Raw genomic sequence first — 24,915 nt, forward strand, 5'->3', positions numbered from 1 at the left:
GCACGTAAAGGCACAAAGAAGTCTGCAAGGGATTGCCTTTGCTCATATACTGAGCAGGTTAAAATTATTCATGCACTGAATGGCTCCCTTTCCTTTTTCTTTTGAGTTACTTCATCCGTTCGTTTCAGGAAGCCCACTTTTCCACTGTTTCACGGTTATTTCACCACCATCCTGTTCATTTCTGTGGTTCTCAGACCACAGCGTGACTCCTCTCTCTGTCCATCATCTGTCCATCATCTCCGTCACTTTCCAGGTACAGTGAAAGACATGTTTAAATTTTTTTTTCTGTTGCTCATTTCTTCTAATATTTTTTGAAGAGTAAAACGATTCCATTAAAAGTTGTCATGTCATTTTTACCACCAGTCATTGAAGGCTGACAGAGTTAGTTTCTTATTTTTGTGGCAAAAAAAAAAAAAAAAAAAAAATCAACGTGTAGATTTATTTTCCGCGTCTCACTCCGAAAGAGCAGGCGGTATGAGATGTTGTAAGGTCGGGTGTACACGAGTCTTGCGCGTATTTACATTTTTGTCCACAGTGCACTTGAGAAAACTCATGGAAAAGTTTAGATGTAAACCAGAAAACGAAAACTTCATGTGCTCTACACCTTCCTCCTCTTCTGTTCCACCCTGCTTCCCATCCCTTCTCTCCTCCTCCCTGCGCCCCCTCTCCCCTTGTGTCTCCTTCCTCCACCACCTAGTCTGGATGACCAACCGGGCAAGTGGGCAGCTGCCATGGGAATTGGGGACAACGCACAACCAGAGCACACGATGAGGACCGACGATATGTCCTGCTATATTACCCGATCTCAAGGCCGTGTCTTAAAAGAGGGGTCTATGTGTCAAAAAGGGGGTTTAATGACCACCGTTGTTTCAGTTTTGTGTCTACATGTTGTATATTCCTAAATGCGCACGTTGGGAGAAATAGGGGTTAATAAGGGGCCCAGCAGCTAATTTTTGCCCCCCCTCAGCAGATTGATCTGGCCACGGTCCCAAACTGACATGAACACACAAAGTTTTTCAGTAGTTTTTATTGTAAATTCGGAATTTGTGGAAGTGATACGCTTGTGTCCTATTTTAATACGTGAAAACGAAGGAATTATTATATCTATCAATTCACAGTCAAGGACTCAGCGCAGCTTTTATTTTGAAATCAGTCATCCGGGTCCCTGCAGGCCAGGCAAGCTCGCGCTGACTCGGACCGTAGCCCAGTGACGTCGCGAGACATCAAGCTAGCCACATTTTACACTAGATTATACCGGAAGTTTAAAGAGTTCTACTTCAGAATAAAAGTTTACCTGTGTGTTTTTTGTTTTTTTTTGAGCAGTCTTTATGGAATACATGCCAGGAGATTCTCCTGTTAGTATCATGTCCTGAGTTCTATATGTTTAATAGGTATAATTAATTAGTTAAAAGATCTTTTTTTGTGCCGTTTTCATTAATGAAAACATATTTAAAACACTTTCACCTGAGAAAAGAATACATAACAACTACTGTATAATTGAATATTGGCTCATTATCGCAATATTTTGTTTCTAAATTAGTTAAATGGATTGTTTTCTTTGTGAATGAACACCTGACGCTTCATGAGAAGCTTCTACACCCCTACCAACCTCATTTGCCTCCCCATCTCTGTGCTCTGTGTACAGTTTTTCTATGCCGGAACACTGCTTGGCCCCAGGTTTGATGTCTGGTAATCTGAAAATTATTTAAGGAATATGCAACATGAAATCAGAACACAAGATGTGCGTTCATCAGTATTGTCTATATTCAGATATACAGATATTCAGACCATGACCTTGTGCTGCCCCTTATTGTGGCTGCAATAAATCCTTCTAGAGGGCCAAAATTAGATGTGGGCCCCCACTGACCCCACAAATTTATTTAGGAATATGCACCATGTAAATTTTGACATAAGGCCCCTCCTCCAGACAGAATGCGCCACCCACTGGAAGGCCCTTATCATTTCAGTTTCTACTGTGCTTGTACACATCACCAAAAATTTTTTTCAGTTAATCAAATTACCACAAATTATTCATATAATATATTGAGTGTGTTTGGGGCCCCTAATGGCCTGATGATCCAGGACATTTGCGTACTTTGCCCAGTTGCTAATTCAGCCGTGACTGCAATTATACTCACACTTCAGCTGTAGAGGAAAATGTTATCATAACTGGCTTCTGAGCACGGCTGGTTTAAGCTCCTGGGAGGTCACAAGGAAAACATTCATTGTTGGGGCTTTTTTGAGCCCCATCATACATAAGAGATTCATTATTCCACCGAGCACCCAGAAAATTTTATCTGAAATGATTAGCTGATTAATACATTAGTTGATGAACAGAATATTAAAAGGCAACAAGTTTTATAATTGATTAATTGCTTACATTTCCTTTTAAAGGAAAAATGACAAAAATGCACTTGTTTCAGTCGCTTAAATGTGCATATTTGTTATTTTCCCATGTTTTCTATGATAGTAAACTTGACATCCTTCGATTTTTGAGTGTTGGTCAGAAAAAACAATTAATTAATAAACAAGAAATTAGAATATGTTCTCTTAGGCCTCAGTCTTGGGCTTTCAATCAATTATTAAAGAAAACAATTGTCAGACCTATTGAAAATTAAAATAATTGTTGGTTGCAACCTTACAGTGCTCCTATGGTGGAATAATACTACTTTGCCTGAGATTTTCTGTGTGTTAATTTTTTGACACACAGAAAAAACAGAGGGTATTTGATAAAACACTTTACAACAAACGACCACAATACAAACTAATACAATTTAGACCATAAACCTATAAAGTCCCCCTGCAGGGGTCATTGTTGATATTTTTCTTCAGTGGTACACATTTTTACCAAATTTATGATTAATTATTAACTATGTAGACTTAAATTATATAGAGTAAACCTGGAGGTATTGGGGCCCCTGGGGATCTTTGTCCGGTTGGTTTGCCTGGGTAAAATTGCCACTGTAGTTGAGCCTATGAACGGGTCTTTTAATTTGAACACCCGTGCCGGAAGTCTTCTGTTAGCTCCGAGTGGCTTGACGCTGGTGGTGGGAATGGCGGCTATGATCACTAGGGGAAGGAACCCAAAGACCCTGAAAGTTTACGTCTAACGGCCCCACAGAGGAATTTATTTCTAACGAAACGCAGAAACACCGTACCGTAACGGTTTAAAGGGAGAAGAAGTGCTATAACGCGAGTTTGACGCGGTAGATGTCCGGGCTGAGCGACTCGCTAGTTAGCTTAACGTTAGTGCCACTGACTTTGAATCAAGGTAGCTGTTAGCTCGCTGCTCTACTAGCCAGCTGTTGGCTGCTTGGCTTGGCTGGCCCAACAAGTTAACTAAGTGATTAACTGTATGAAAGCGTTCCGCATTTAAGTCGTGGAGAGGGGATCGGCTCTCTTTGTCCGCAGCTAGTATTAGGGACTTTTACAGAGAGCAGGATCAGACGACAACAAGTCTTACTCAGCGCGCTGTGAACATTATTATTCCTGCTAACCTCTACGCTAGCTAGTGCACAAACGCTAGCTAAGTTGGGATCCTGAAGTCTCGCCCATTTTTGGATCCTGCCCCGGCCATTGGCTAAGGGCTAATCATCAGCCAACTAGTCTGGTTTTCAGGTCCGATTGGTACTACGATGGAAAGTCTAACGCTGAGTGATGTCGAACAGAAATACTACTCGGATTTGTTCGTTTACTGCGACACGGACAACACCAAAAAAGTGGCTTCCAACGGGAGAGTTCTTGACCTTTTCCGGGCGGCCCAGCTACCCAGCGAAGTTGTCCTGCAGGTAAGCTAGCGTTAGCGACTGCCAGTTTTTAAAGTGTTATCCTTAGACTGCGAGGCCGGCCACGAAACGCAAGGCCTTTAATAGATATTTTAAAAACTTGCCAGGCTGTCAGAGCCGACCTGTCAGCCAGTATAGCTGTGCTTAGCCTTGGTGGTTAGCAATGCTGCGCAGCAGAAGAGACACACCTTCTTCTCGCTAACGTTAGCCTTAGCCATAGAGACTAGGCAGCTAAGTCACACATTTAACCTTAGTGTGAAAATTGTGGCTCAGATTAACACGTTAGACATATAACAGAGGCTGGTGTGTCTGCTCTCTAAGTGCCTGTTTGTGGGCGTGTGTTGAACACCGACATAACGTAGCAAATCATGCCCTCGACAGCCCTCTGCTTCAGATTACTGCCCACACTTTCCTGCCTTTTCACTCCATCAGCATCTGCTACTTCATTCGTTACTGGGTTGAGCTGACATGTTGGAAATGCAGCACCGATGTCACAGCGTCCACTTGTAAATGTGATTTATAAAAGTTGTCATCTAATCTAGACTGTCCCAGAAATCCATGGCTGAAGAGTCTGTCCCTTACACACACTTTGTAAATATGTACTAACCCACAGATACAACTGTCTCCTTTGCTAATAATCCCATCCAGACCTTCCCCGCTCTGTCTGTTAACTGTGATTTATGAGTAGCCTGTTAAACATCGGCAGCCCATTCTTGTGACTTCAGGTCTCTGAGCAGGCCAATATTTGCAGTTTGTGAGTCAGCATCCTTTTCAAGGTCAACAAGGGGAGCTATTTGGTGGAAGAATTAGGCAGTGTTGTAATCCTCTACTTTCAAAATGTGAACCAAACACTGCTGTGGCACTGCGAGACACACACAGCTTCAATGTCATGTTGTAACAGGCTGAGAAAAGTGACTGGTGCTTTGTATCCAAACATACTCAGAATAAGTTCTTTGTCAGCAAGAAAAGGGATCAGTCAGCTGTGGTGGGCTGTCGGTGTTGTGGCTCACAGTGCCGAAGGACACACGCTTAAGGAGTCGTCCTAACATTATGGAGTTTAGCTCCCTGGGTGTTCCACAGTTTTCTAGTGTCCATATATTAATCATGTAACCACACTATGCGTTATACAGTCTCACTAGAAAATTCTTTATCTCCTATTTGTTTCTGCACACATTTCATACATTAAATATTTTCTGTTGCGCTACTCAATCTACCATTATGCATGAACGCCTATTCAGCATTAAGTCAAGTACAACAAAACATGAGATAATCAGGCTTATTACTTGCGAGACCCACCGAACATCTGCCAACGAGCAGAGTAAATGAGACTGCTGCTTGTGTTGTTTTTGTGACATAAAACCGGGTAGACTGCATCACAAAATGCTTCGGGACTTGTGCGTATGCATGTTTTACACGGTCAGTTAAGTCTTTGGAGAACTTCAGTACGACATTCAGTGGTTCCAGTGTTTCTTGCGACCATTCTCCTCTTATGTCTCGATTCAACCTTTGAAAATGTGAAGGTATAAATTGTGTGAGAGAGAACCAGTTCTTCTCTTCTCTTTATCAGTAATGGTTCATATCAGCGTTTCAGATAAATACAATGTTGTTAACTGTTCCTCCCTGTCCTTGTGTGTGGGCTTAGATCACAGAGCTCTGCGGAGCCACTCGGCTGGGTCACTTCGGGAGGAGCCAGTTCTACATCGCACTCAAGCTCATAGCCATCGCCCAGTCTGGGCTGCCCCTGAGGGTGGAAAGCCTCAACTCGGGTGGGTCCACAGTTGAATTTATTCATTGTCACTGTTTGGCACCTTTTTTGGCCTGTCCTCTTACTCCAGCACCCCCTCTAACACCAGCAGGAACAGATTCCCAAAAAATACCATGGCATAACTGCACACCAGGATCCCTGGCAAGTGCCACTGGACTTTTCTTTTTAATTAAAGTCTTTGAGTACATCAGGATGTTCTGCTCTCTTTGCTGCTCCATACTGGTGCAATTGGTTTTTATGTCAGAATTGATAACTTACTGAATTTTGAGGAGGTCATGGGACAGGAAGCAAAGGACAGTTGTTTAGCAAGATAAAAACAGAAATAGAATTCAAAAGTATGTAATATGCTCAGAGACTGAGTTGGTTGTCCACATATGAAACATTTAAATTGGCCAGTCACTGGGAGTTACTTGGGTTTATCAGCATGAATTCCATGCTTGTAGCACTTGTTTTTGGTATACAATTTATTTGAAGGTTTGCACATAAATGTTTTATTTAAAAGTGTATAGAAGTACATATGATGTTGTATGTTTTGTGTATATGTGTCCCCGGGAGGTGCATGTTGATTTTTCTTCATGTTTGATAAATAGCAGTGTCTTGTAATTGCATATGTGATGGGCCAGATGTTTGGCATGGAAATAAACAAATTAACTAACTAACAAAGTAACTAACTAATTAACTAACTTAAGTTTTAAGCTCCAAAGAAAGCGGTTTATATTACAAGGACAGAACAAAGGACAGGCCGGTGTATATATATAAAAAAAAATATATAAAAATTATTTATTTGAAGGGCTTGTCATTTAACCTTTTTAGATTCTTCAAATGCTATCGGTGGACACAATTTTTGTTGTTAAGATAGATCAGCGACAGCTCATCGACAGTCGGTCATGAATAATGGAGTTGGTGGTTCCACCCCCTGCTCCTCCTGTCCACATGTCCTTGAGCATCCCCAAATTGCGGATTATGTATGGGGGGAAAAAAATATTGGTTAGTTTGGACAGAAACGTCTTATCAGAAATGATTTAATGCATTCGATGCAAGCACTGCCAATTCTGCACTGTGGATCGCTGTTGCCCAATGTTTGTGTTATTGGGTGCTTGAAAATAAGAGCTGTTTCAACTAGTTTCTATTTTCTTAGGTAAAACCTCGAGGGTTTAACTGCAAAATTGCATTTTTCCGTTTGCTTTTGGTGTGACTCCTCTCGAAAAACACAAGGGAAGATGTCACGCACTGCTTGAAGTTACTTGTTTGGGGTCAAATATTGCAACATGAAGTTGCTGAAATGATTTCATAATTTGATTTAAAAAATATAAGGAACCACAGAGGCCAGCCACTTCCTTATAGCAAAATGGTACAATGTGCAATGCAAAACACGGTGTACAATGTGATGATCTTCAGATGTGGGGATGTCTCAACTTTGAAAACTTTTCTCTTGTAAGGATGTTGCCGTCTCAGAGCGCGGTATGGATACAACTTGTTAAAAATGTTGATTTACTTTGTGCTATTAGAAAGCCTAGAGTCACCTTAGTCATGCAGAGATACAGCACTGAATCGAAAGTTAAATCATATCAGGAGCTAGAGCTTTCACAGGTGAATGGTGAGAATTCATAAGAAAAGTTACGTACAATATGTAGAATATGTGTATAATGTTGATTCAGTTGCTGTGTGCTTTCTAGAAGACAGTCAGTTGCACACATTGGTCCTGTGTTTTCTGTTACATGCATTCAGGTCTGTTTGGCCACCACACACTGGCTCTTTCAGTTCAGGTCAACCCACGGGTCTGGTGTTTACTGTTAAGGGGCTTGCGTATCACTTATTCAAGGATCATTTGACCAAGTTAGTCAGTTTTGGTCGTGAATGTATATTTTTATTGAGCTTTAGGGCTGCAGCTAATAATTATCTTCATTATTGATTAATCTGAAAATTATTTTCTTAACCGTTTAGCTTATTGTAGATATATTGGTATCAGCCGATACGTAGCAGGAAATTGTTATTGAAATGACAAACTAGGTTTAAGTAATTTAGAAATAGTGTCACCATTTCATAGTTTGTCCACCAGAGACCAATGACAATTAGATTTTCACAAAAAAATTGTCCCACTAAGTCTTTATCTTATCAAGTTTATTATTGATGTAAAAAGAATCAAATCAAAAACTTTTCTCATTTGATTATGGCTAATTATGAGAATCCAGTACAGCACACACCTAATTTATTTCCCTCCCAGCTCAGTTTGGCACGGGGAGTTTTTAATCAGAAAAAAGTTTTTGGTTGGTTGGTTCATTGTAACATTGATTTTGAGAAATGCATCACAAAGAAAAGATAAACTAGATCTTTTTAGTGCTGCAACGTTAGAAGTTAAAAGCACAGAAAAAAAACAAACAATGCCTGTCTGACACAATACGTTTTAAGTTTAGTTGCCACTCCTATGGCAGAACAAGCGTAGGGGTTCTTTTTCTATTTTCACGTTTTGGCTCTGTCGCTCAGCATCATCCAAATCCCCAGTAGAAGACACAAACACACCATTTACAGCAGCAACATTATCTTTAATAGACAGGCTTTCACTGCGTGTTTCATTTTGAGGAAGCAGCCCTGCTCTCACTGAAAGGGATAGGCTCACGCTGTTCTCATTACTCACTTTCTGCATAAACATATATAAACCACAACTGATTGCAAACCATTCACGCTCCTTCTCTAGGCATTCTGGGAAATGTAGGGAGTCAGTAAGTGAAGTAGAAGTGGCTACGCTAGAAAAGTAAAGCCAAACAGTAAAACACAACTCCTGAAACCCACTAAAGTTCACAGACTGATGATATCTGACAATTTTAGAACAGTGGAGGGTGAATTTAGTCTTCAAGCAACTCCTGAAATCAATCTCTCCTCTAATCCTCTGAATGGATTCCTGTCCCACCAGTCAAGGACCTGCCGCTGCCCAGGTTCGTGGTGGGGAAGAACGAGGCAGAGGCGAGGCACGCAGCGCTGTACCAGGACACAGACAGCCAGGGTTTGTACCCAGCCTCTGCTACTGCGGTAATACCCAGACCCCCGGGCAGGGGACACCAGAACAAGAAAGGTCCCCCGTCTTCAACTTCGCTTCCTGTCCATGAGGTCATCCAGCCCCTGGCACCAAGCATAGAATCACAGGTGTGTTATTCGTCTACCCTTATGTAAGCATGACTGTTTAAATATGTTCTTCTTCTTATCTTTACCTTTTAATGCAAAAATCCATTATGTACTTAGATATTAAATGAAGGTATAGGTTAAGGGTTGATGTTGATTTTAAAGACACACATGCTCTCTTTTCCCACAGTTAGTCATGCAAGAACTGCATTAAATAAGGACTTTACTATTATCTATCATCTGGGGAACATTTTATTTCCTGCTGTAGCTGAAACCTGCAGTTACTAGAAATATGCTACTGGAATACTGCTGCATTTCCTATGTTTTTTTTTTTCCCTTTGTATGTTTGATTGCTTCTAGCTCATAATACTGTCTGAAGTTTTCTGCTGCAGACTTTCCTTTGCTGAAACCAGCAGCGTGTTGCCTGTCAGTCATATAGACCGCTTCCTCAACTCTTTATCTATTAGCATTTAATCTGAAACGTTCATTCACTGCTTGCTTGAACATCCCATATCAGATAAAAAGTTTGTGAAGTAGCCTTTATTGGCCTCTACTAGCTCAAATGTGGCATGTTCACGATCACAATCTTGTAGTATTTGAGATGGGATCAGAAAGTTAACATCAGTATCATGTGAAACCATAATAAGTCAGTAGTGGCGACGCTTTTACCCACTGAACTTCTTTTTTTCTTTTTCTTTTTTTCAATGTGTGTGATGATTTGTGTTGGTCATCCCTAGTAAATCTTAAGTCGCTTTTATGTTTACCAAATGCCTTTTTTTTTTTTTTTTTTTAAATCTGCATGTGTCTCGTGTTTCATTGTATTTCTGTCTGCCACTAGCCCGAACCGACGTCCCCGGTGGTCTCCCCTCACCAGTCTCCCCCCACCTCCCCTCACTCCTGGAGGAAACACACGCGACAGCACAGTGGAGGAAACCCAGACAGACAGGCGGTGGTGGCCGCAGCTGGAGCCGTGTGGACGCAGTTCAGAGAACCACAAACAGGTAACAGCCACTGACCCACTGCTGCTGAATAGTAGTTTCTGAATACCAGTAATGCCATGTTCACGGTGTAATTAGGGAGTTTAGGTCAGCAACAAGGTTCAACCGACAATTCTCTTAGCATTGGTTCATTAGGGGTGCCAGCGTTTTCCAGGTATGGTGGAAACAACATGTATGTTTTCATTATGTTTTGTTTTTCACGTTTCTTTTAATTTATTTAAGAATGAAATAGTGTCATAAAACCGACCATTTTAGTATTGTATAATAAAGGCAGAAGTCAATTTACCACCAGCAACTGACTGGCCAACAGAATTACAGTATATTACAGTGTATGTTATTATTACTATGGCAAAAAAAAATATTCATGTGCAGATTTATTGTCTGTGTTTCACTCCAAGACTGGAGAGTAGGCAGTATGAGATTTTTAAAGGCCAGATTTATTGTGATTTACATGAGTCTTGTATGTATTTAAATTTCTGTTAAAAATCATGTAAAAGTTTTGATGTAAACAAGAAAGTGAAAACTTCAGCTTTTGTCCGGGGACCAGACATTTTTGCTGGAGGCCCACAGCTTTAGCTGACATGCTAGCATCTTTTCTGAATTAAAGTGGAGCTACACTGAGCAAATTAAACAGCAGCTACTTTGGTGATTAATTATCAGTTTTTGAATCATTTTTGTCAGAAAAAAATACCAAGTGTACCAAGTCAGTTTGATCTTGATTTTAAAGACACATATGCTCTTTAGTTTCTCCAGTGTCTCAGATTTTCTGTCTGCTGGTTGGACAAAACAGGACATTTGAAGATGTCACCTTGCACTCTGACATGAACATTTTTCGCTATTTCCTGAAGTTTAATAAACCAAACGATGAATCGATTACTTGAGGAAGTAATCAACAGATTAATTTATAATGAAAAACAAAATCTTAATTGCAGCCCTAAGTTCAAATAAAGTCAATAGGAAAAGGCCTCAAGTTGAAAGATAATGGTTTCTTTTTTGGGGGAGTGGAGTCTAAAGTTGAAAAGAATACATTCAATGTAAAAAAAAAAAAAAAAAAAAGAATGTGAGAGACGTGGCAGAAAAATTGCCACTAGCTCTGATTATAGTGAAAAAGAGTCACCATATAAAGCATACTGGTGCAATTTGTGTTACTTCCTATTCTTTGGAGCTTGTACATGCTGTTTAAAATGCTTGCTAGGAAAGGCAGTTACTGCAGTTAGTCATTAGGGGAACAAAGTGAATATCACATGACCTGTGTCCTACTACTTTTGTCAGCACAAAATGTACTGGTGATATTACAAAAATGATCTTTTCTAGAGCTGCATCAGTTAAATTGGTTAGGCGATTAATAGAAAATTAATCGGCAGCTATTCGGAAACATTAAGTTACTTTTCAAGCAAAAATGTCGAGCATTTGCTGATTCATTCCTAAAATGTCAGAATTTTAAGCTTTTCTCTGTCACACATGACAGTAAACTCAACATCTTTTGGTTTTGGAATGATGGTCAAATAAAACGATCGAAATTGGTTTTCTTTGGGCTTCAGGGAAGCCCAATGAATTTCTATAGCTTGCATTTTCACCTGTTTTTGACAATTTATAGACAAAATCTGAAATTAATTAATAGAGAAAATAATTGTTAGTTGCAGCTGTAATCCTTTCCCAGTAACACTTGCATTATATTTAATTGTGTTGCATGGGACTGTACGCTTTAAACTCTTCCTCCCTCCAGGTCCCGTGCCCAGCGATGGCATGTGGGCATCCCACTCGCCGCCTCCTCCAGGTCAGGAAAGTTGGGTCAGTTTCACAGCAGACACCCCACCATCCAGCACACTCCCAGCAATGCATCCCTCGTCAGTCCAGGTAGGGCAGCGTTATGCTTTTGCTGCAGACTCAGATCGAAAGCTGGACAAAAACACTGAATTTTCCCAGTAAATGACAATTATAGTTTGTATGACTCACTCGCTGGTGCTTCAAATTGCTCTGTGAGAAACAAACCTGCTCTTCTCTTCTAGCCCTTTAAAAAAGAAGAACAAACTGTTCCAGTAATTCTTCACCATCGCCACAGAATTTTCTACGATGCTAAAAAATTAAAAAAAGACAAAGCAAAAATAAACTTACATATTGGTGAGGCATACATTCACAGCCTCAGGACACACCAGGGACCTACAGGAGATAATACAATAATAAATTAATTTAGATTAGCGGGTTATGAGATTAACTCCACACCATATTGTGAAAGCTGTGTTAATCATGATGCTAAACATCATCGGCCTCTTTCATCAGATGGAAAAGTGCATTCAGACACTGCAGACATGAAGCATGAGATAACATACTAACCACAGGGGTGCTGCAAACATCAGCCATCGTTCTATATCAGTGCTTTATCTGATTGAAAAGTGCGCAGCTTGTGTGACATTGCTCAGACAAATCCAGAAACTTTGGAAGCCCCTGTACCCTGTGGCTAATTTTAGATGGATGTCATGCTGATTTTCAGTTTCTTAGATAATGTCATTTAGTTTGTCATGTTTTGATTGTGAACTAGATAACATGTTAAGCTCAGAAGAAGGGATCTGATGATGGGCTTTTGTTTGTCCTACTAGTCAAGTTTCTTAGAATTGTGTGGGATGTTTGGTACAATAAAAGCAAAGCCTTTTGCTATGCCAGCTTTGTATCAGGTTCTTGAGAATTTCTAACAACTTTTTGCAGTTCAAACTGTTGCCAGAAAGATGCATACAGTTCATTCAACCACTGAAGAAACTGCATTTAAATAGAGGGATTTTTATCCTGACCCTGCTTTACTTAATTCTGTAATGAATTATGTATTCCTTTTAACTCTTGCTACTTTCTTAAACGTTTCTGTAAACGTCCCACGTGGTTTCCCACAGGAAAGCACAACAATACGAACAGTGGCCTCGGCAGCAACGACCAATGAGATCCAGCGGCAGTCCAGCGGCTACGATGATCCCTGGAAGATCACGGATGAGCAGAGACAGTATTATATTAACCAGTTCAAAACCATCCAGCCAGACCTCACTGGCTTCATACCTGGTAGGAAAATGCATAAACACACACACACACACACACACACACACACACACACACACAAAACAAGCTCTCTGTAAAACATGAATTGACTGAGCCCTCTCCTCAATGTTTCTTTGTGTCCCAGGTTCAGCAGCAAAAGAGTTCTTCACCAAATCAAAACTACCGATTTTAGAGCTGTCACATATTTGGTGAGTTGTCACTCCGACAGTCATTGTCTATGCTGTATTTGTGATAGTAGTGTGCTGTCAAGCTGTCTGAACCCTCTGTGCAACCATTAATGGTCTCGTTGACCATGTTTAACAGTTAATCGTTTATATATCTTCCACAGACCAGGACAGGATGACAGAAAAAAATGTGTTTAGTTATTTGGAAAGTTCAGTAGCTTGGTAATTATTCTACTTGATATGGAGAGTTTTATAGTTTAGTGCAACTAACGATTTCTTTACTACGATGTGTGACTGTCAAAATGTGGTGCTACTGATCTGACAGTCTGTGCACCTTATCGTGAAGTTGCACAGCTCTCTGTGTGATATGAAATGGGAAAAAAAAATTATCAGTTCCTTACAGTACATTTGAGATGTATTTGGGATTTTACTTAATAAACTACTTTAAATTATCAGTTGAACAGCAGTTCACCGCACCGCCTTACCAATGTGCCCCGATTAATTACACAGTTAGTTCTGCATAACGAAAACCAGGTGTCAGCTCATTTCGCCACTCTTACAGGCTTGTTTGTGTAGGAGCAAACCTTAATTTCAGTCATCACAGCTTGTTTTGAGCAGGACTAATTCCAACTATTATCATGAGCCCTACACACTAAATGTCGTCTGAAATAGCGCTTTCGTGTGTGAATGGGCCATCTGCATAAATACTGATGCTCCCTGCTTTCACGCACCCAATACATCTGAACTAGCACAAGCAGGAGTCGACTTTTTGAGTAATGTGGGGAAGATGTCTTCGCAAATCCGATCCATTTTGAATAAGCTCTCCGCTGCAGCTTCTGTTGCCATTGTGATGCATTTTGTCAGGACCGCAGACTCACTAATGTGTAATGTGTGTTTGAAGGGAGCTGTCAGACTTCGATAAAGATGGAGCGCTGACCCTGGATGAGTTCTGCGCTGCCTTCCACCTGGTTGTGGCCAGGAAGAATGGCTACGACCTCCCTGAGAAGCTGCCCGAGAGCCTGATGCCAAAGCTGATTGACCTGGATGACTCAGCAGGTACGCAGACTGACTCTCTCTGTTGCTCCCTCCCCTAATTTCTCAACCTCAGGTCTCATAAAACCTGTTGGATGACAGCACTGCAGTGTGCAAAACCCGCCTCTTGTTGGTTGTAGTTCATTCATTTATCTGGGCTGTACTTTCTGTGATGGAGCCACATATTCAGCTGCCCATTTAACATGGCATCTGCTCATTAGCTGATTATCAGCATGTTTATTAAACATTACTTATTAACTTACTCATATATATTAGATAATGTTAGAATAGCAAAGAAAGCAAAAAAGTCTTTGCAGCGGAGCTCATTGTTTTCTGTATTGAGAGTTGTAGCTACACGTTAAGCAAAACTATTTAGGACACAAAAACAAAGCTGTTGGGGTTTCAGGTTTCATCGTTTTTAGCAAGGAATTTCCAAGTATAATACCTGTGGACTGTTTGTTTATCATTGCGGTTTAGAAAACTGCTGCTGTGTAATATTATATCCTCCAAAGAGAAGAGTTTATAATATTCACCTCACAGAAGTTGCGGCTAATCGAAATGAATGCTGATTCAAGTGGATCTTCAGTAATTCAGAAAACAGTCCGCCATGACTGCCTCAGTCCCCCCAGTATCATGCTCACCATGCAGATGAGTTTCCAGACCTTCGTAAGCTTTTCTGTCCCGCCTCAGTTTGTAATTTACCCCATTTCTGCCTGAGGTATTTAAGGGGATAGTTCAACCTTTTCGGAAATATGCTCATTTTCTTTATTGACGATCTTTAGATGAGGACGCTGATGCTGCTACTCTCGAATCTGTTTGATAAATTAACTACTTTCAGTAGCCAATAACTTTGTGAAGTCTCTTTGACACTGTGAGGAGACTCCCCGTAAAACCACAGTGTGTTGTTTTTCACTGTGATTTTTGTATGGATTAAACAAACAAGTTATAACCTGTTAATTAGTGAGCTTTTGTGGTGCTGGTAGGAGGATTTCGTTACCTTTAGACAGAGCCAGGCTAGCTGTTTGCCTCTTTTTTTAAAGTCTTTATTCTAAGCTAAGCTCATCACCTGCTGGCAGTTGTTTCATATTACAGCTCAGACATGAGAGAGGTATCATCCCTCCCCTCTAACTCCTGGCATGAAGGCGGATGAATAAATTTCCCAATGTGTCAAACTATCCCTTTTAAAGTGGTAAAATTGAAACAGAAGAGCACACGCACAGCAAACTGGTTTCAGTTGGCATAGATCCATATCATTCATTTATATATTTTTTTTTAGTCACGTCATAGCTTTGGTAGATAATATCTTTTGAGTGTTATATTCTCGTAAAGGAAACTGCAAACACTTGTCTCTCTGATAAAACCAGAAGCAATAACTGGTATAGTTTATGCAGGTCTCTAAACAAACACACCTGACAGTAATTTGTAATAATTGCATTTTGCAGTTAATTGATCAGATTTGTTAATTATCTGAAGACTAAATACATGAATCTAACCTTCGTCTAATTTTTCCTCCACAGAGGGCCCGGAGTCCACTGCCGACGTTGGATACTCGGGCTCTCCGGTGGAGGTCACCCCCAACAAGTCTCCCTCCATGCCTTCACTCAACCAGGCATGGCCAGAGATGAACCAGAGCAATGAGGTTCCAACTTACACACATGATTACTTATTGTACATTCTCCCATACTGTAAGCTCTGCGTCTGTTTGCTTTTGCTGTGTTTTGCGTTTGATTCGTCTTAAAGAATTTCTCAGGGTTAATTGGGTGACGTTGCCTTTCCTTTACCCATCCATCATGAATTGATTGCCACTCTATCCTCTTCGTCATCAAACATCATTACTGCTAATTCACCACCTCTTCTCTCACTTCTTGGACTGCGGTTGGTTCTGTGCGACAGTCTCCCTGCCCGCCGATGATGTCGCGTCACCGCATCGCCCGTCGCCGACTGACCGGCGATGCCACACATTACGGGTGGCAGTGGCGTAGACTGATGATGTAAATGTGTGATGTCACTGCACTGGCTGACTGACGTGTTTTTTTCTCACTGTCTGTCTGTCTCCTGCAGCAGTGGGAGACGTTTAGCGAGCGCTCCTCCAGCTCACAAACTCTGACCCAATTTGACTCTAACATTGCACCAGCTGACCCTGTAAGTCAATCACTTAGTATGCATGGTTTCACCATTAATGGACAGACATTAACCCTCTCTGGATCTCTCTGCATTCTCTCTCTCTCTCTCTCTCTCTCTCTCACCACTCTCTCTCTCTCTGGCTCTCGTTCTCTCCCTCTCTCTATGTCACCCTGTCAGTGCATGATGTTCTTTCAAAAGGCAGTCCGCTGCATCAGCAGCGGATAGTGTGTGTTGTGATTTGGCTGGCTTAGCTTCTATTGGACATCACCTTTTTTCCTACAGTGACATCCACCAAGCACTAGTGCAATTGTAGAATGTGACAGATAATTGTTTCCTTTATGGTCATTGCTGTAAGTATTTAAAACTGTGTCAAATTGTGTGGTGCTTTTTGATTACCTGTTGATCTGTCCAGGTAGTTCGTAAGGTTTTTTTTTGTTTTTTTTGGTCTCTCAGGCAGAATTTCTTCTGCTTACAGCAATAATTGGCTCTGGAATGGCTCTACACAATTAATCTGACAAATTGAAGTCAGTGTTGACCACCACAATTGGGCTTACTGCAAGAGTGTGCATCTTTTTTAGATTGCTTTTAAGTGCTCAGAAATTCTGGGCAGCATAGGAATCACCGAGCTGAACCTAAACAATGACATAAAATGTACCCCTTAAATATTTTAATTTATAACTTTGCCTCACAATTTGGAAATGCAAATCGATGATCTGCCTTTTTTTGGAAATAGAGACTACGTTTTACTAAGAGGGTGTAACATGCACAGAGGCTCATATAGATGGGGAAGAAGTATTCAGATCCTTAAGTAAAAGTAGCTGTACTGCAATATTAAATATTCTGTTACAACTGAATGTCCTGCATTGAACTGTCACTGTCCCTTGAGTAAAAGTATGTTGGTATTTTTTAAAAATTGAGCTATAAATGTACTAAAAAATAAGTTTTCTCCTGTGAGTGTTAAGTGTTTATATATTATATTATTGGATTAGTATTACTGATGCATTGATAAAAGTAAGTAGCATTTGGGGTAGTTTAATACATAACAGCATCATAGTTTTTAAGATGATCATATATTTTGTATATAAATTATTTATCTGCAAACTAACGAGTATCCAAAGTCAAATAATTAAAGTGGAGTAAAAGTAAAATCTCTCCTTTTTAAATTGTAGTGCGGTAGAAGTATGAAGTAGGATAAAGTGGAACTTCTCAAGTAAAGTACAAGGACCTCAGATTTTGTACACAGGAGCAGCAACCAACCAACTCACCCCAACTGACAGACGTTGCCACTGTTAGAGCCCTGTGATCCTACTATCAGAGTTAAAAGACAGTGCTTCTTCTGTCAAAATGATATTTCAATAAGAATGTTCACTAAAAGGTTCTTTGCATTTAATATACACGTCAGGGCTATTATTTGTCAAGCCAAGGCAATGAATGACTCCTGAACAAGTAAACGGATAATAATTGTCGGCTGTTTCTGTGGAACCTGTCTGTCTCGCTTCCTAAATCTGCCTGTCTCACCTCCTGTCACTTTGTCTTTCTCTCCTCCAGGACACAGCCATCGTTCACCCAGTTCCCATCAGGATGACACCCAGTAAGATCCACATGCAGGAGATGGAGTTGAAGAGGACCGGCAGCGGTGAGAAACCCTCCAGCTTCATGCCTGACTGTCGCCATCCTGATGTATAATTGAATAAATGACAGTGTAATCGGTTTCTCTCATTATGTGTGTGCAGCTTTATAACATAAGATTTTTCCTCGCTCTTTGGCTGTTGTTATAGATAGCATTGTTAGGACTTCTACATCACTTAAGAATCTGACTTATTATGGATATGGAAAAACGATTTAAATCTGCATTAGAAGGCATGTCAGCACATTTTAGATCTATAAATAAATCTGATTTGAGCATCCCGCGTATGACGGGTGTGAAAAGATCCAGACCCGACAGTACAGTCAGTATGAGAGTGTATGTTTAACGCCTTGAAACACTGTGTGCCCTGCTGAGGTTGCAACATGGGAAAGGTAATGGCAACCCAGAAGGCTGCCATTTGTTATCAGTAAACAGAAACTGAGATGTCATTAAACCTAATCGGACAGCCCTTTTTTTATTCATAATCATGCAGTGGAAATCTTTGGTGGTCAGGCTAATTATTAGTTTCTCAAACTGCTACTGAAGACACTTTGGAGTCAAACTGATAGCAAGCCTGCCACCGGTTATTAACTCGCCCCGACTTCAGCAGACTCAACACTTTTCCCTTCCCTGTTATTTCCCCAACCTTTTAGACCACAACCACCCCACCAGTCCTCTGCTCGCCAAACCTCCAGAACTGTCAGAGGAAGCCAAACTCCCTGCCTCCATGAAGTTTGTAGCCGCCAACACTGTAGGTGAGTAAAGGAAGGTCTGCTGTTCAAGAGGCTGCACGCCGAATCAAAGCTTTATGTCTATAAGGTACAAGAATATGTTTGAAAGCTTGCAAAAAATAGAAATGGCTGTATTTTTTTTTTTAAGCATGGTATCATTTTGTGCTGTGTTGATATTATATTTCTGTGTACTTTGTGTGGTTAGCAAAACAGTATTAAAAGTTTTATATGTCAGAAGGTTGACCAAGTGGTTTTTTTTGTCTCCATGAAGGTGATGGTTATAGCAGTTCAGACTCCTTCACATCGGACCAGGAGCCAATTACAAGACAAAGGTCAGTGGCTATTGTTTCATTCTTTCTTTTGCTCATGAGCAGAGCTCAAAACGATTTGTCGATTAATCGATCAGTCGCTCAACAGAAAAATAATCATCAACTATTTTTGATATTCGATTAATCGAAATAGTGAACAGATGCAACACAGTGTCAGGTTCCAGCTCCTCGAATGGCAGGATTTGCTGCTTCTCTTTGTCATTACATAATAACTAAAGTGAATACCTTTTGGGTTTTTGTCTTTTGGTCAGACAAAACAAGACATTGAAGGACATCACCTCTGTGAAGTTTTGATGCGCATTTTTTCACTATTATTTTGACATTTCTTAGACCAAACGATTGATCGATTAATCGAAAAAAATAATTGGCAGATTAATACATAATGAAGTCCCTACATTTGATCTTTTGTATATTTTTTCACTACTGTTATCAGTAGGTCATAGACAGTCATGTTGCAAGTCTGTTAGGTGACCATTTCTAGACACGAAGGAGAATTCTGTTTGTATCTTTAGCCATCCTTCCACTTGGATTAACATTTTTTTCTGGATAAATCACACTATCAATAGGTTGAGTAAAAATTTGTATCCCATCCAAAATTTCCTAAACATAAATGTTTGTGTTCAGGTCTCAGTCGGGTACGTCTCCAGAGGCGCTGAAGGTGGTAGCCCCTCCTCCCCCTCCACCTCGCCCTCATCCCTCTCACTCTCGCTCCTCATCTCTGGACATGAATCGCACCTTCGCTGCCGCGTCAGCCGCGGGACAACCGCAGCCCTCTACGATAGCTTACCCGCCTGCTGTGCCTCCTCGACCGCTGCCCACGCAGGTCAGACATACACCAACAGAAAAGAACTGAAAGTGACTTTTTAAATAATATATGTGCAGGTAACCCAATTTAAGCAGCAGTGGGGTCAGGGATAGAAAGCCTCTGTTCTCCTCTCCACAGACGTCCGTACCACACACCGGGCATCGTGTGGAGGCAGAGGCCGTGCCAGGGGGCGGGGCAGCGCTCACCACCACCTCCCCCCAGCAGATTCCTCAGCAGCCCAATTTCGCAGACTTCAGTCAGTTTCAGGCCTTCGCTGCTTCTGAACAGCCTTCCAGCCTGCCGGAGGTCGACAAACACAGTGAGGCAGGACAGGTAAGTTGTTACCTGGACTGGTGTGTATATATTTCTAGGTAGCTGTTCGTGGTAATTATTTAATGAATGATTTTGAAACTTAGCTAGTCAGATGGGTCCCGACCATGCTATTCAACCAGTTCGGACGGACTTGCCGTTTAACTGTGAAACAAGACTGCGTGTCTTAACCTTATATCCACCAAAACAACGGCACTTTGGCAACTCTTTGCCATTTCTCCATGACTGTGTGCCACTCACAGTGATCGAATTCAGATATTGTTTTTGTTCAGATAGCAATGTATGCACACGTAAAAGCTGTAACTGTATAGCTGATGCTCACATGCATGTATTGAAATAGTCTGTATCCGGGTGGTTGTTTGGGACAGACTTTGACATGTCATTGCTTTTGGAAATGTTTTCGTGTCCACAGGCGGATAAGGCATCAGAGGGCGCTGGCCCTTTGAGATCAGTGAAGAGTGACGGCCAAGCAGATGAGAGGGCCCCAACTACTGTCAACTCTGTATGTTCACACGTTATGAAAACTACTGTGCAACAGATTATCCCATTCTTGATAAAATTACTGCACTTAACTGAGTGATTTCTGAAAAACGAAATGAAGTTGCATGTCAAGTGTTTTGAAAGCAAATAGATATCCAGAGTTTCAACCTTCTTATTGATATGACAGAGCTCAGTGCAATACTCCATTCGTTAATTAGCGACTTCTACTCGGTGTTACAACATGAAAACAACTGAAAGTTTTTTTGCAAACAGTTAAAAAGACACAGAGGAGAACATGTAGTGTGTTTTTTATCCTGCTCAGTTACATATATGTTCATTTTATTTGGGTTTTGTCTTCCCATCAGGCCAAATGTTCGTCTGGTCCACTGGCTCCTCCTCCTAAACCTGTACGTCGGAGGTTGAAATCAGAAGATGAGCTACGACCGGAGGACGAGCAGCACGGTCCCCAAAAATCAAACGTCATAGCTGCTGTCCTGGCCACTCAGCCCTCCATCCCCAGGTAGGAAACTTGGCTGACTGGTTAATAAGACTTTGGAAGGTCTTGGTAAACGTAAGTTGTTTTTTTTTTTGTTTGTTTGTTTGTTTTTGTTTCATGTTTAAGTAAAAAGCTTGTGTATTTGTGTCTTCAGGTCAGTAGGAAAGGACAAAAAGGCGATTCAAGCTTCAATCAGAAGAAACAAAGAGACTAACACAGTGTTGGCAAGACTTAACAGTGAATTACAGCAACAGCTGAAGGTATGGAGGATATGCACTTAAATGTATTCTTTCTCACTCTTTCCCCTCTGGCAAAAAAAAGTCACTCCTAACTCGTCGTTTTCCAGGACCTGCTCGAAGAGAGGATATCTCTGGAAGTCCAGCTGGAGCAGCTCAGACCTTTCTCTCATCTTTAACCAATGGAGGAGGGAAAACTCGGCTGTAGTTCATCTGAAGCAAGGCTGTGGGCCTCGGTGTGACCCCCCCCCCCCTCCATCCTTCCCTCCCTCCCTCCCTCCTTCCTTCCATCCATCATCCCCGCTTTCCCTTGAGGCTCTGATCTGCCGCAGCGTGCTCCGTTAAAACTGTCACACTCAGTCACACAGTTATCAATCATAAATCGGAAGGAACTGAGAGCACAGTCTTAAACAAGAGGCAGGTGGTGACAGGAGTGTGGGGGGGATTTTACAAACTGGCACTTTTCAGTTTTCTCTAAAGAGACGTGAAGGTGAGGACGACAGTGAACTGAGAAAAACGGTTAGGAGAAGCAGACAGGACGCTGCAAATGCTTGTGTCTGATTACTTTACTCTCTGAATGACTGAAGAAGACAGGTGGAGTGTGTGGTTCACGTGTTTGTGTGACTGTTTGTGTATTTGTGTTCCCGTTTAGTGACTTACTTGAGGCTCGCATCAGTATCTTTGTTCTCTCTTTGGGTATAGACTCTGCCACACCAAAAATAAAAAAAATTAGGCAAATTTAAAGAAACGACTCAACACTTTGGAAGTATGCTGACATACTGTCTTTCTAAGAGTGAGATGAGAAGATCTGTATCACTCTTATTAGCTTCAAGTACAGAGATGAAATCTGCAATTAGCCTAGCTTAGCATAAGGACTGGAGGCAGGGGGAAACACTTGGCCTGCTCTCTCCAAAGCTCCAAAATCCACCTACAGGCACCTCTAAAATTCACTAATTAACACATAGTTTCTCATTTGTTTAATCCAGAAATGTAAAAACAATAATTTGTGGTTTTAGGGGTGTTAAAAGCTAAAATTATTTCATCTAACTCTCAGAAAGAAAGTGAATAAATGTTGTCCCAAAATGTTGAACTACTTCTTTAATTGTCATCTTGCTTATCGGCATGACTTCTCTCTGACTGCCATGGATACGCATATAAAACAGGACTCAAAAACATTTCTGCTTTAAATATCTTCAGAGACAGTTTCTACTAAACATTTGCCTTCTGAACGTCACTGGCTCTTTACACCCCCACCCCCCTGAAAGAAAAAAAAAAATCATTAACAATAGATCACAGAAACATGCTACAGCACATGTTAGAGGCTTTGAAAACTTTAGAAAGTCTACAGCAGAAACCTACGTCTGCCAGTAAGCAAGGAATGCAAAATTGACATTTCTTTTGACCAGAGTTTGGTGTGGTTGGTCTCCACATAAAACACATTGGGCTACTTCCGGACAGGACTCTTGTGTGTATGTTTCTGTGATGCCTTTAATGGCTAAATCATCGTGGTGAAGGCTTTTTTGACTCATCCTGTGACATGAATTCAGCCCACCTTCTTTTCTTGAAGTGCGTGTGTGTGTGCGTGTGTGTGTGTGTGTGTGTGTGTGTGTGTGTGTGAGAGAGACGGCATGACATGATGAATGAACGCTTCGTCTTCTGTTTTTTCCTTCGTGTTACGCAGTGTTTGGGGATTGATGTGACTGACTGGTTCAACTTTAATGCCAAATGACTGAACTGTCGCTCTGCTCTCTCACCTCTACCTGGGCTGTGTTTTGAAGATTGAAAAAAAAATGCAGTCCCTCTTCCTAAAGGTTTTTCTTTAGCGTAGCTGTGGCTCAACATTTCAGCTTTCCTTTAAACCTCTTATTCTTCATTCCTGAGGTTATTTTTCAGTTGTTTTCTTCACCTGGATGGGAAAGCATTTAGTCAAAACTGACATTGAAGATTTTTCAGCTGCTTGACTGCAGGAGGCGACATTTATGAAGAATTGTGTTGCTGATCAAGAAGAAGCTTTCCTGTGATTTTTTTTTTTTTTCCCCGCTCAGCAAACACACGTGAACAGATCCAAACCAATGGTGCAGATAGAGTTGATAATGATTTGAAAATTCAGCTGTTTTCCAACGGGGCAGTCGGCACTATGCAAGTACGGGCGATACATCTCCACAGACCAACTATACTTAGCTGTTTGTACTATGATAGTAGCAACTGTGTGAACAGTGTACTCTGGTTTTTGTATCGTAGATCTTCCAGACAACCATCTACTGTATGTTTGTGATTCATTTTGCCTTTTTTTTTTTTTTCTTTTTTCGTACTGACGAGCAGTCCACTTCCCCCACTCCCGGCTCCAGAGGGAAGTAAACTCCAGATCAGTGTTTTATCAGGGCAGTTTCACCTGAAATCTGCAAGATGAAGCTTAACAGGACTACAGAGACCAGTCAACAGAATGGGAGACCTGAATTACCCAACAGCACTTTGAACTCACCCCCCCCCTTTTTTTCCGTATTTTTATTTGTTACGTCCCTCCTTAACCTTTGCTTTCTTTTAACCTGCATGTTGTTTTTGTCTTTCACGTGTATTTAAAAAAGAAGATGCTTTAAGATGAAAAAAAAAAAAGAACCACTCAAGTTTTATTTCTTCAGTACAACCCTGGAAACTAAGGTTTTTGTGCTGGTACCTTTAAAATACCCCGTCTTGTGTGGTTAATTTTTTTTTTGTAATACCAAGTGTTTTGTCCCTGGAGCTTCCTGTGTGTTGGTGAAGAATCTGTCTTCTTCTAAAGCCTTACTCCCCCGACTGGTGTTCAGGTTTCCACGGTGGCTGACTGACCTCTCTTCCTTGTTGTATCAAGGCTCGCCTTCTTTTTTCTGCTGTTGAGGACGATGATGTATTTGGTGTGTGTGTGTGTGTGTGTGTGTATGTGTGTGTGTGTGTGTGTGCGCGTGTGTTATATTGTTTCCAGACCTGGAACTAATACCATTTAAAACTCTATTAAACACCTTCATGTTGGATTGATTTATGTTTGCTAGCACAGTAGCTCCCTCATCGTCCCCAAAACCAAAAGGCAATCCAGGCAGGCAGAAGCAATCAGTCATTAACGAAGTCTTTCATGGGATTTTGAATGCTATTTGCTCCCAGATCTGTGTTGTATATTGTATATGATACACACTTTTGGACTCATATGTAAATTTGCATTAATTGCTGACTAACAGCGAAAGAATATTCTATTTAATTCCTTCTCTCTTGGCTGTGGGATCCTAGATGTTTAACTGCATGGATGTACTGTATCTCTGCAGAGTCAACTAGCAGCTGTGTGATTTTTACACAAAAATAAAAACGGCACAATATTTTAAACACTGCTCTCTTTACTGACTTCTCTGTTTATACGAGAGACTGGTCCTAAATTTGGACTTACGGGTGAAAGAAAATCTAGGACTGAGAGGCTCTGTATAAAGAAGCTAAAAGTAACTGAGTGTAATTCTTCAGTGCAGACTGCAGTGACTCCAAAGTGCTTTAAAATATCTACCTAAAATGCCCTCCTGCAATCACTGAACCGAGGAGTCAGGGTTGCATCGCATTGATGATCATACTGTAGCGTCATGATGTATAAGACTACCCATCATGCATGGTATCAATTCATTTTCAACAAAGTTTATCTAAGGTATTTCCCCCTATAGTTGTATGTCTAGCCATCCCCCGTTAAGTGAAAAGAAGTAAATACAACCCCTACAGCAAACACAGGTTTAAAAAAAAAAAAAAAAAAATTGAGCCTTGCATAAACGCACACGCCACAGCTGTGATTTTGGCATGTGCAGAAGTTTGTCAGTAGTCAGTAACCCCCCAACTGTTAAACATGG

General features: G+C 41.0%; 1 protein-coding gene across 3 annotated transcripts; it reads left to right on the plus strand.

Annotated features, from left to right (window-relative positions):
- The first annotated feature begins 2,997 nt into the window (after positions 1–2,997).
- Positions 2,998–24,412, plus strand: reps1 (RALBP1 associated Eps domain containing 1). 3 transcript variants are annotated; one of them, XM_040125062.1, is made up of 19 exons: positions 2,998–3,788; positions 5,428–5,551; positions 8,462–8,691; positions 9,506–9,668; positions 11,392–11,456; positions 12,548–12,710; positions 12,832–12,895; positions 13,773–13,927; positions 15,421–15,542; positions 15,965–16,045; positions 17,576–17,663; positions 18,308–18,409; positions 18,657–18,717; positions 19,339–19,537; positions 19,658–19,852; positions 20,262–20,351; positions 20,695–20,849; positions 20,980–21,085; positions 21,172–24,412. In XM_040125062.1, the coding sequence occupies exons 1-19, from the start codon at positions 3,636–3,638 to the stop codon at positions 21,238–21,240; spliced, it is 2,385 nt and encodes a 794-aa protein (XP_039980996.1). In that variant the 5' UTR covers positions 2,998–3,635; the 3' UTR covers positions 21,241–24,412. The 3 variants fall into 3 exon arrangements, with proteins under 3 accessions (XP_039980996.1, XP_039980997.1, XP_039980995.1); XM_040125061.1 differs by having other exon boundaries at positions 2,999–3,788; positions 11,392–11,522; XM_040125063.1 differs by lacking the exon at positions 15,965–16,045 and having other exon boundaries at positions 11,392–11,522.
- The last annotated feature ends 503 nt before the right edge of the window (positions 24,413–24,915 follow it).

Source organism: Xiphias gladius, chromosome 4 (assembly GCF_016859285.1).
Source record: "Xiphias gladius isolate SHS-SW01 ecotype Sanya breed wild chromosome 4, ASM1685928v1, whole genome shotgun sequence".
NCBI classification, from domain to species: domain Eukaryota; kingdom Metazoa; phylum Chordata; class Actinopteri; order Istiophoriformes; family Xiphiidae; genus Xiphias; species Xiphias gladius.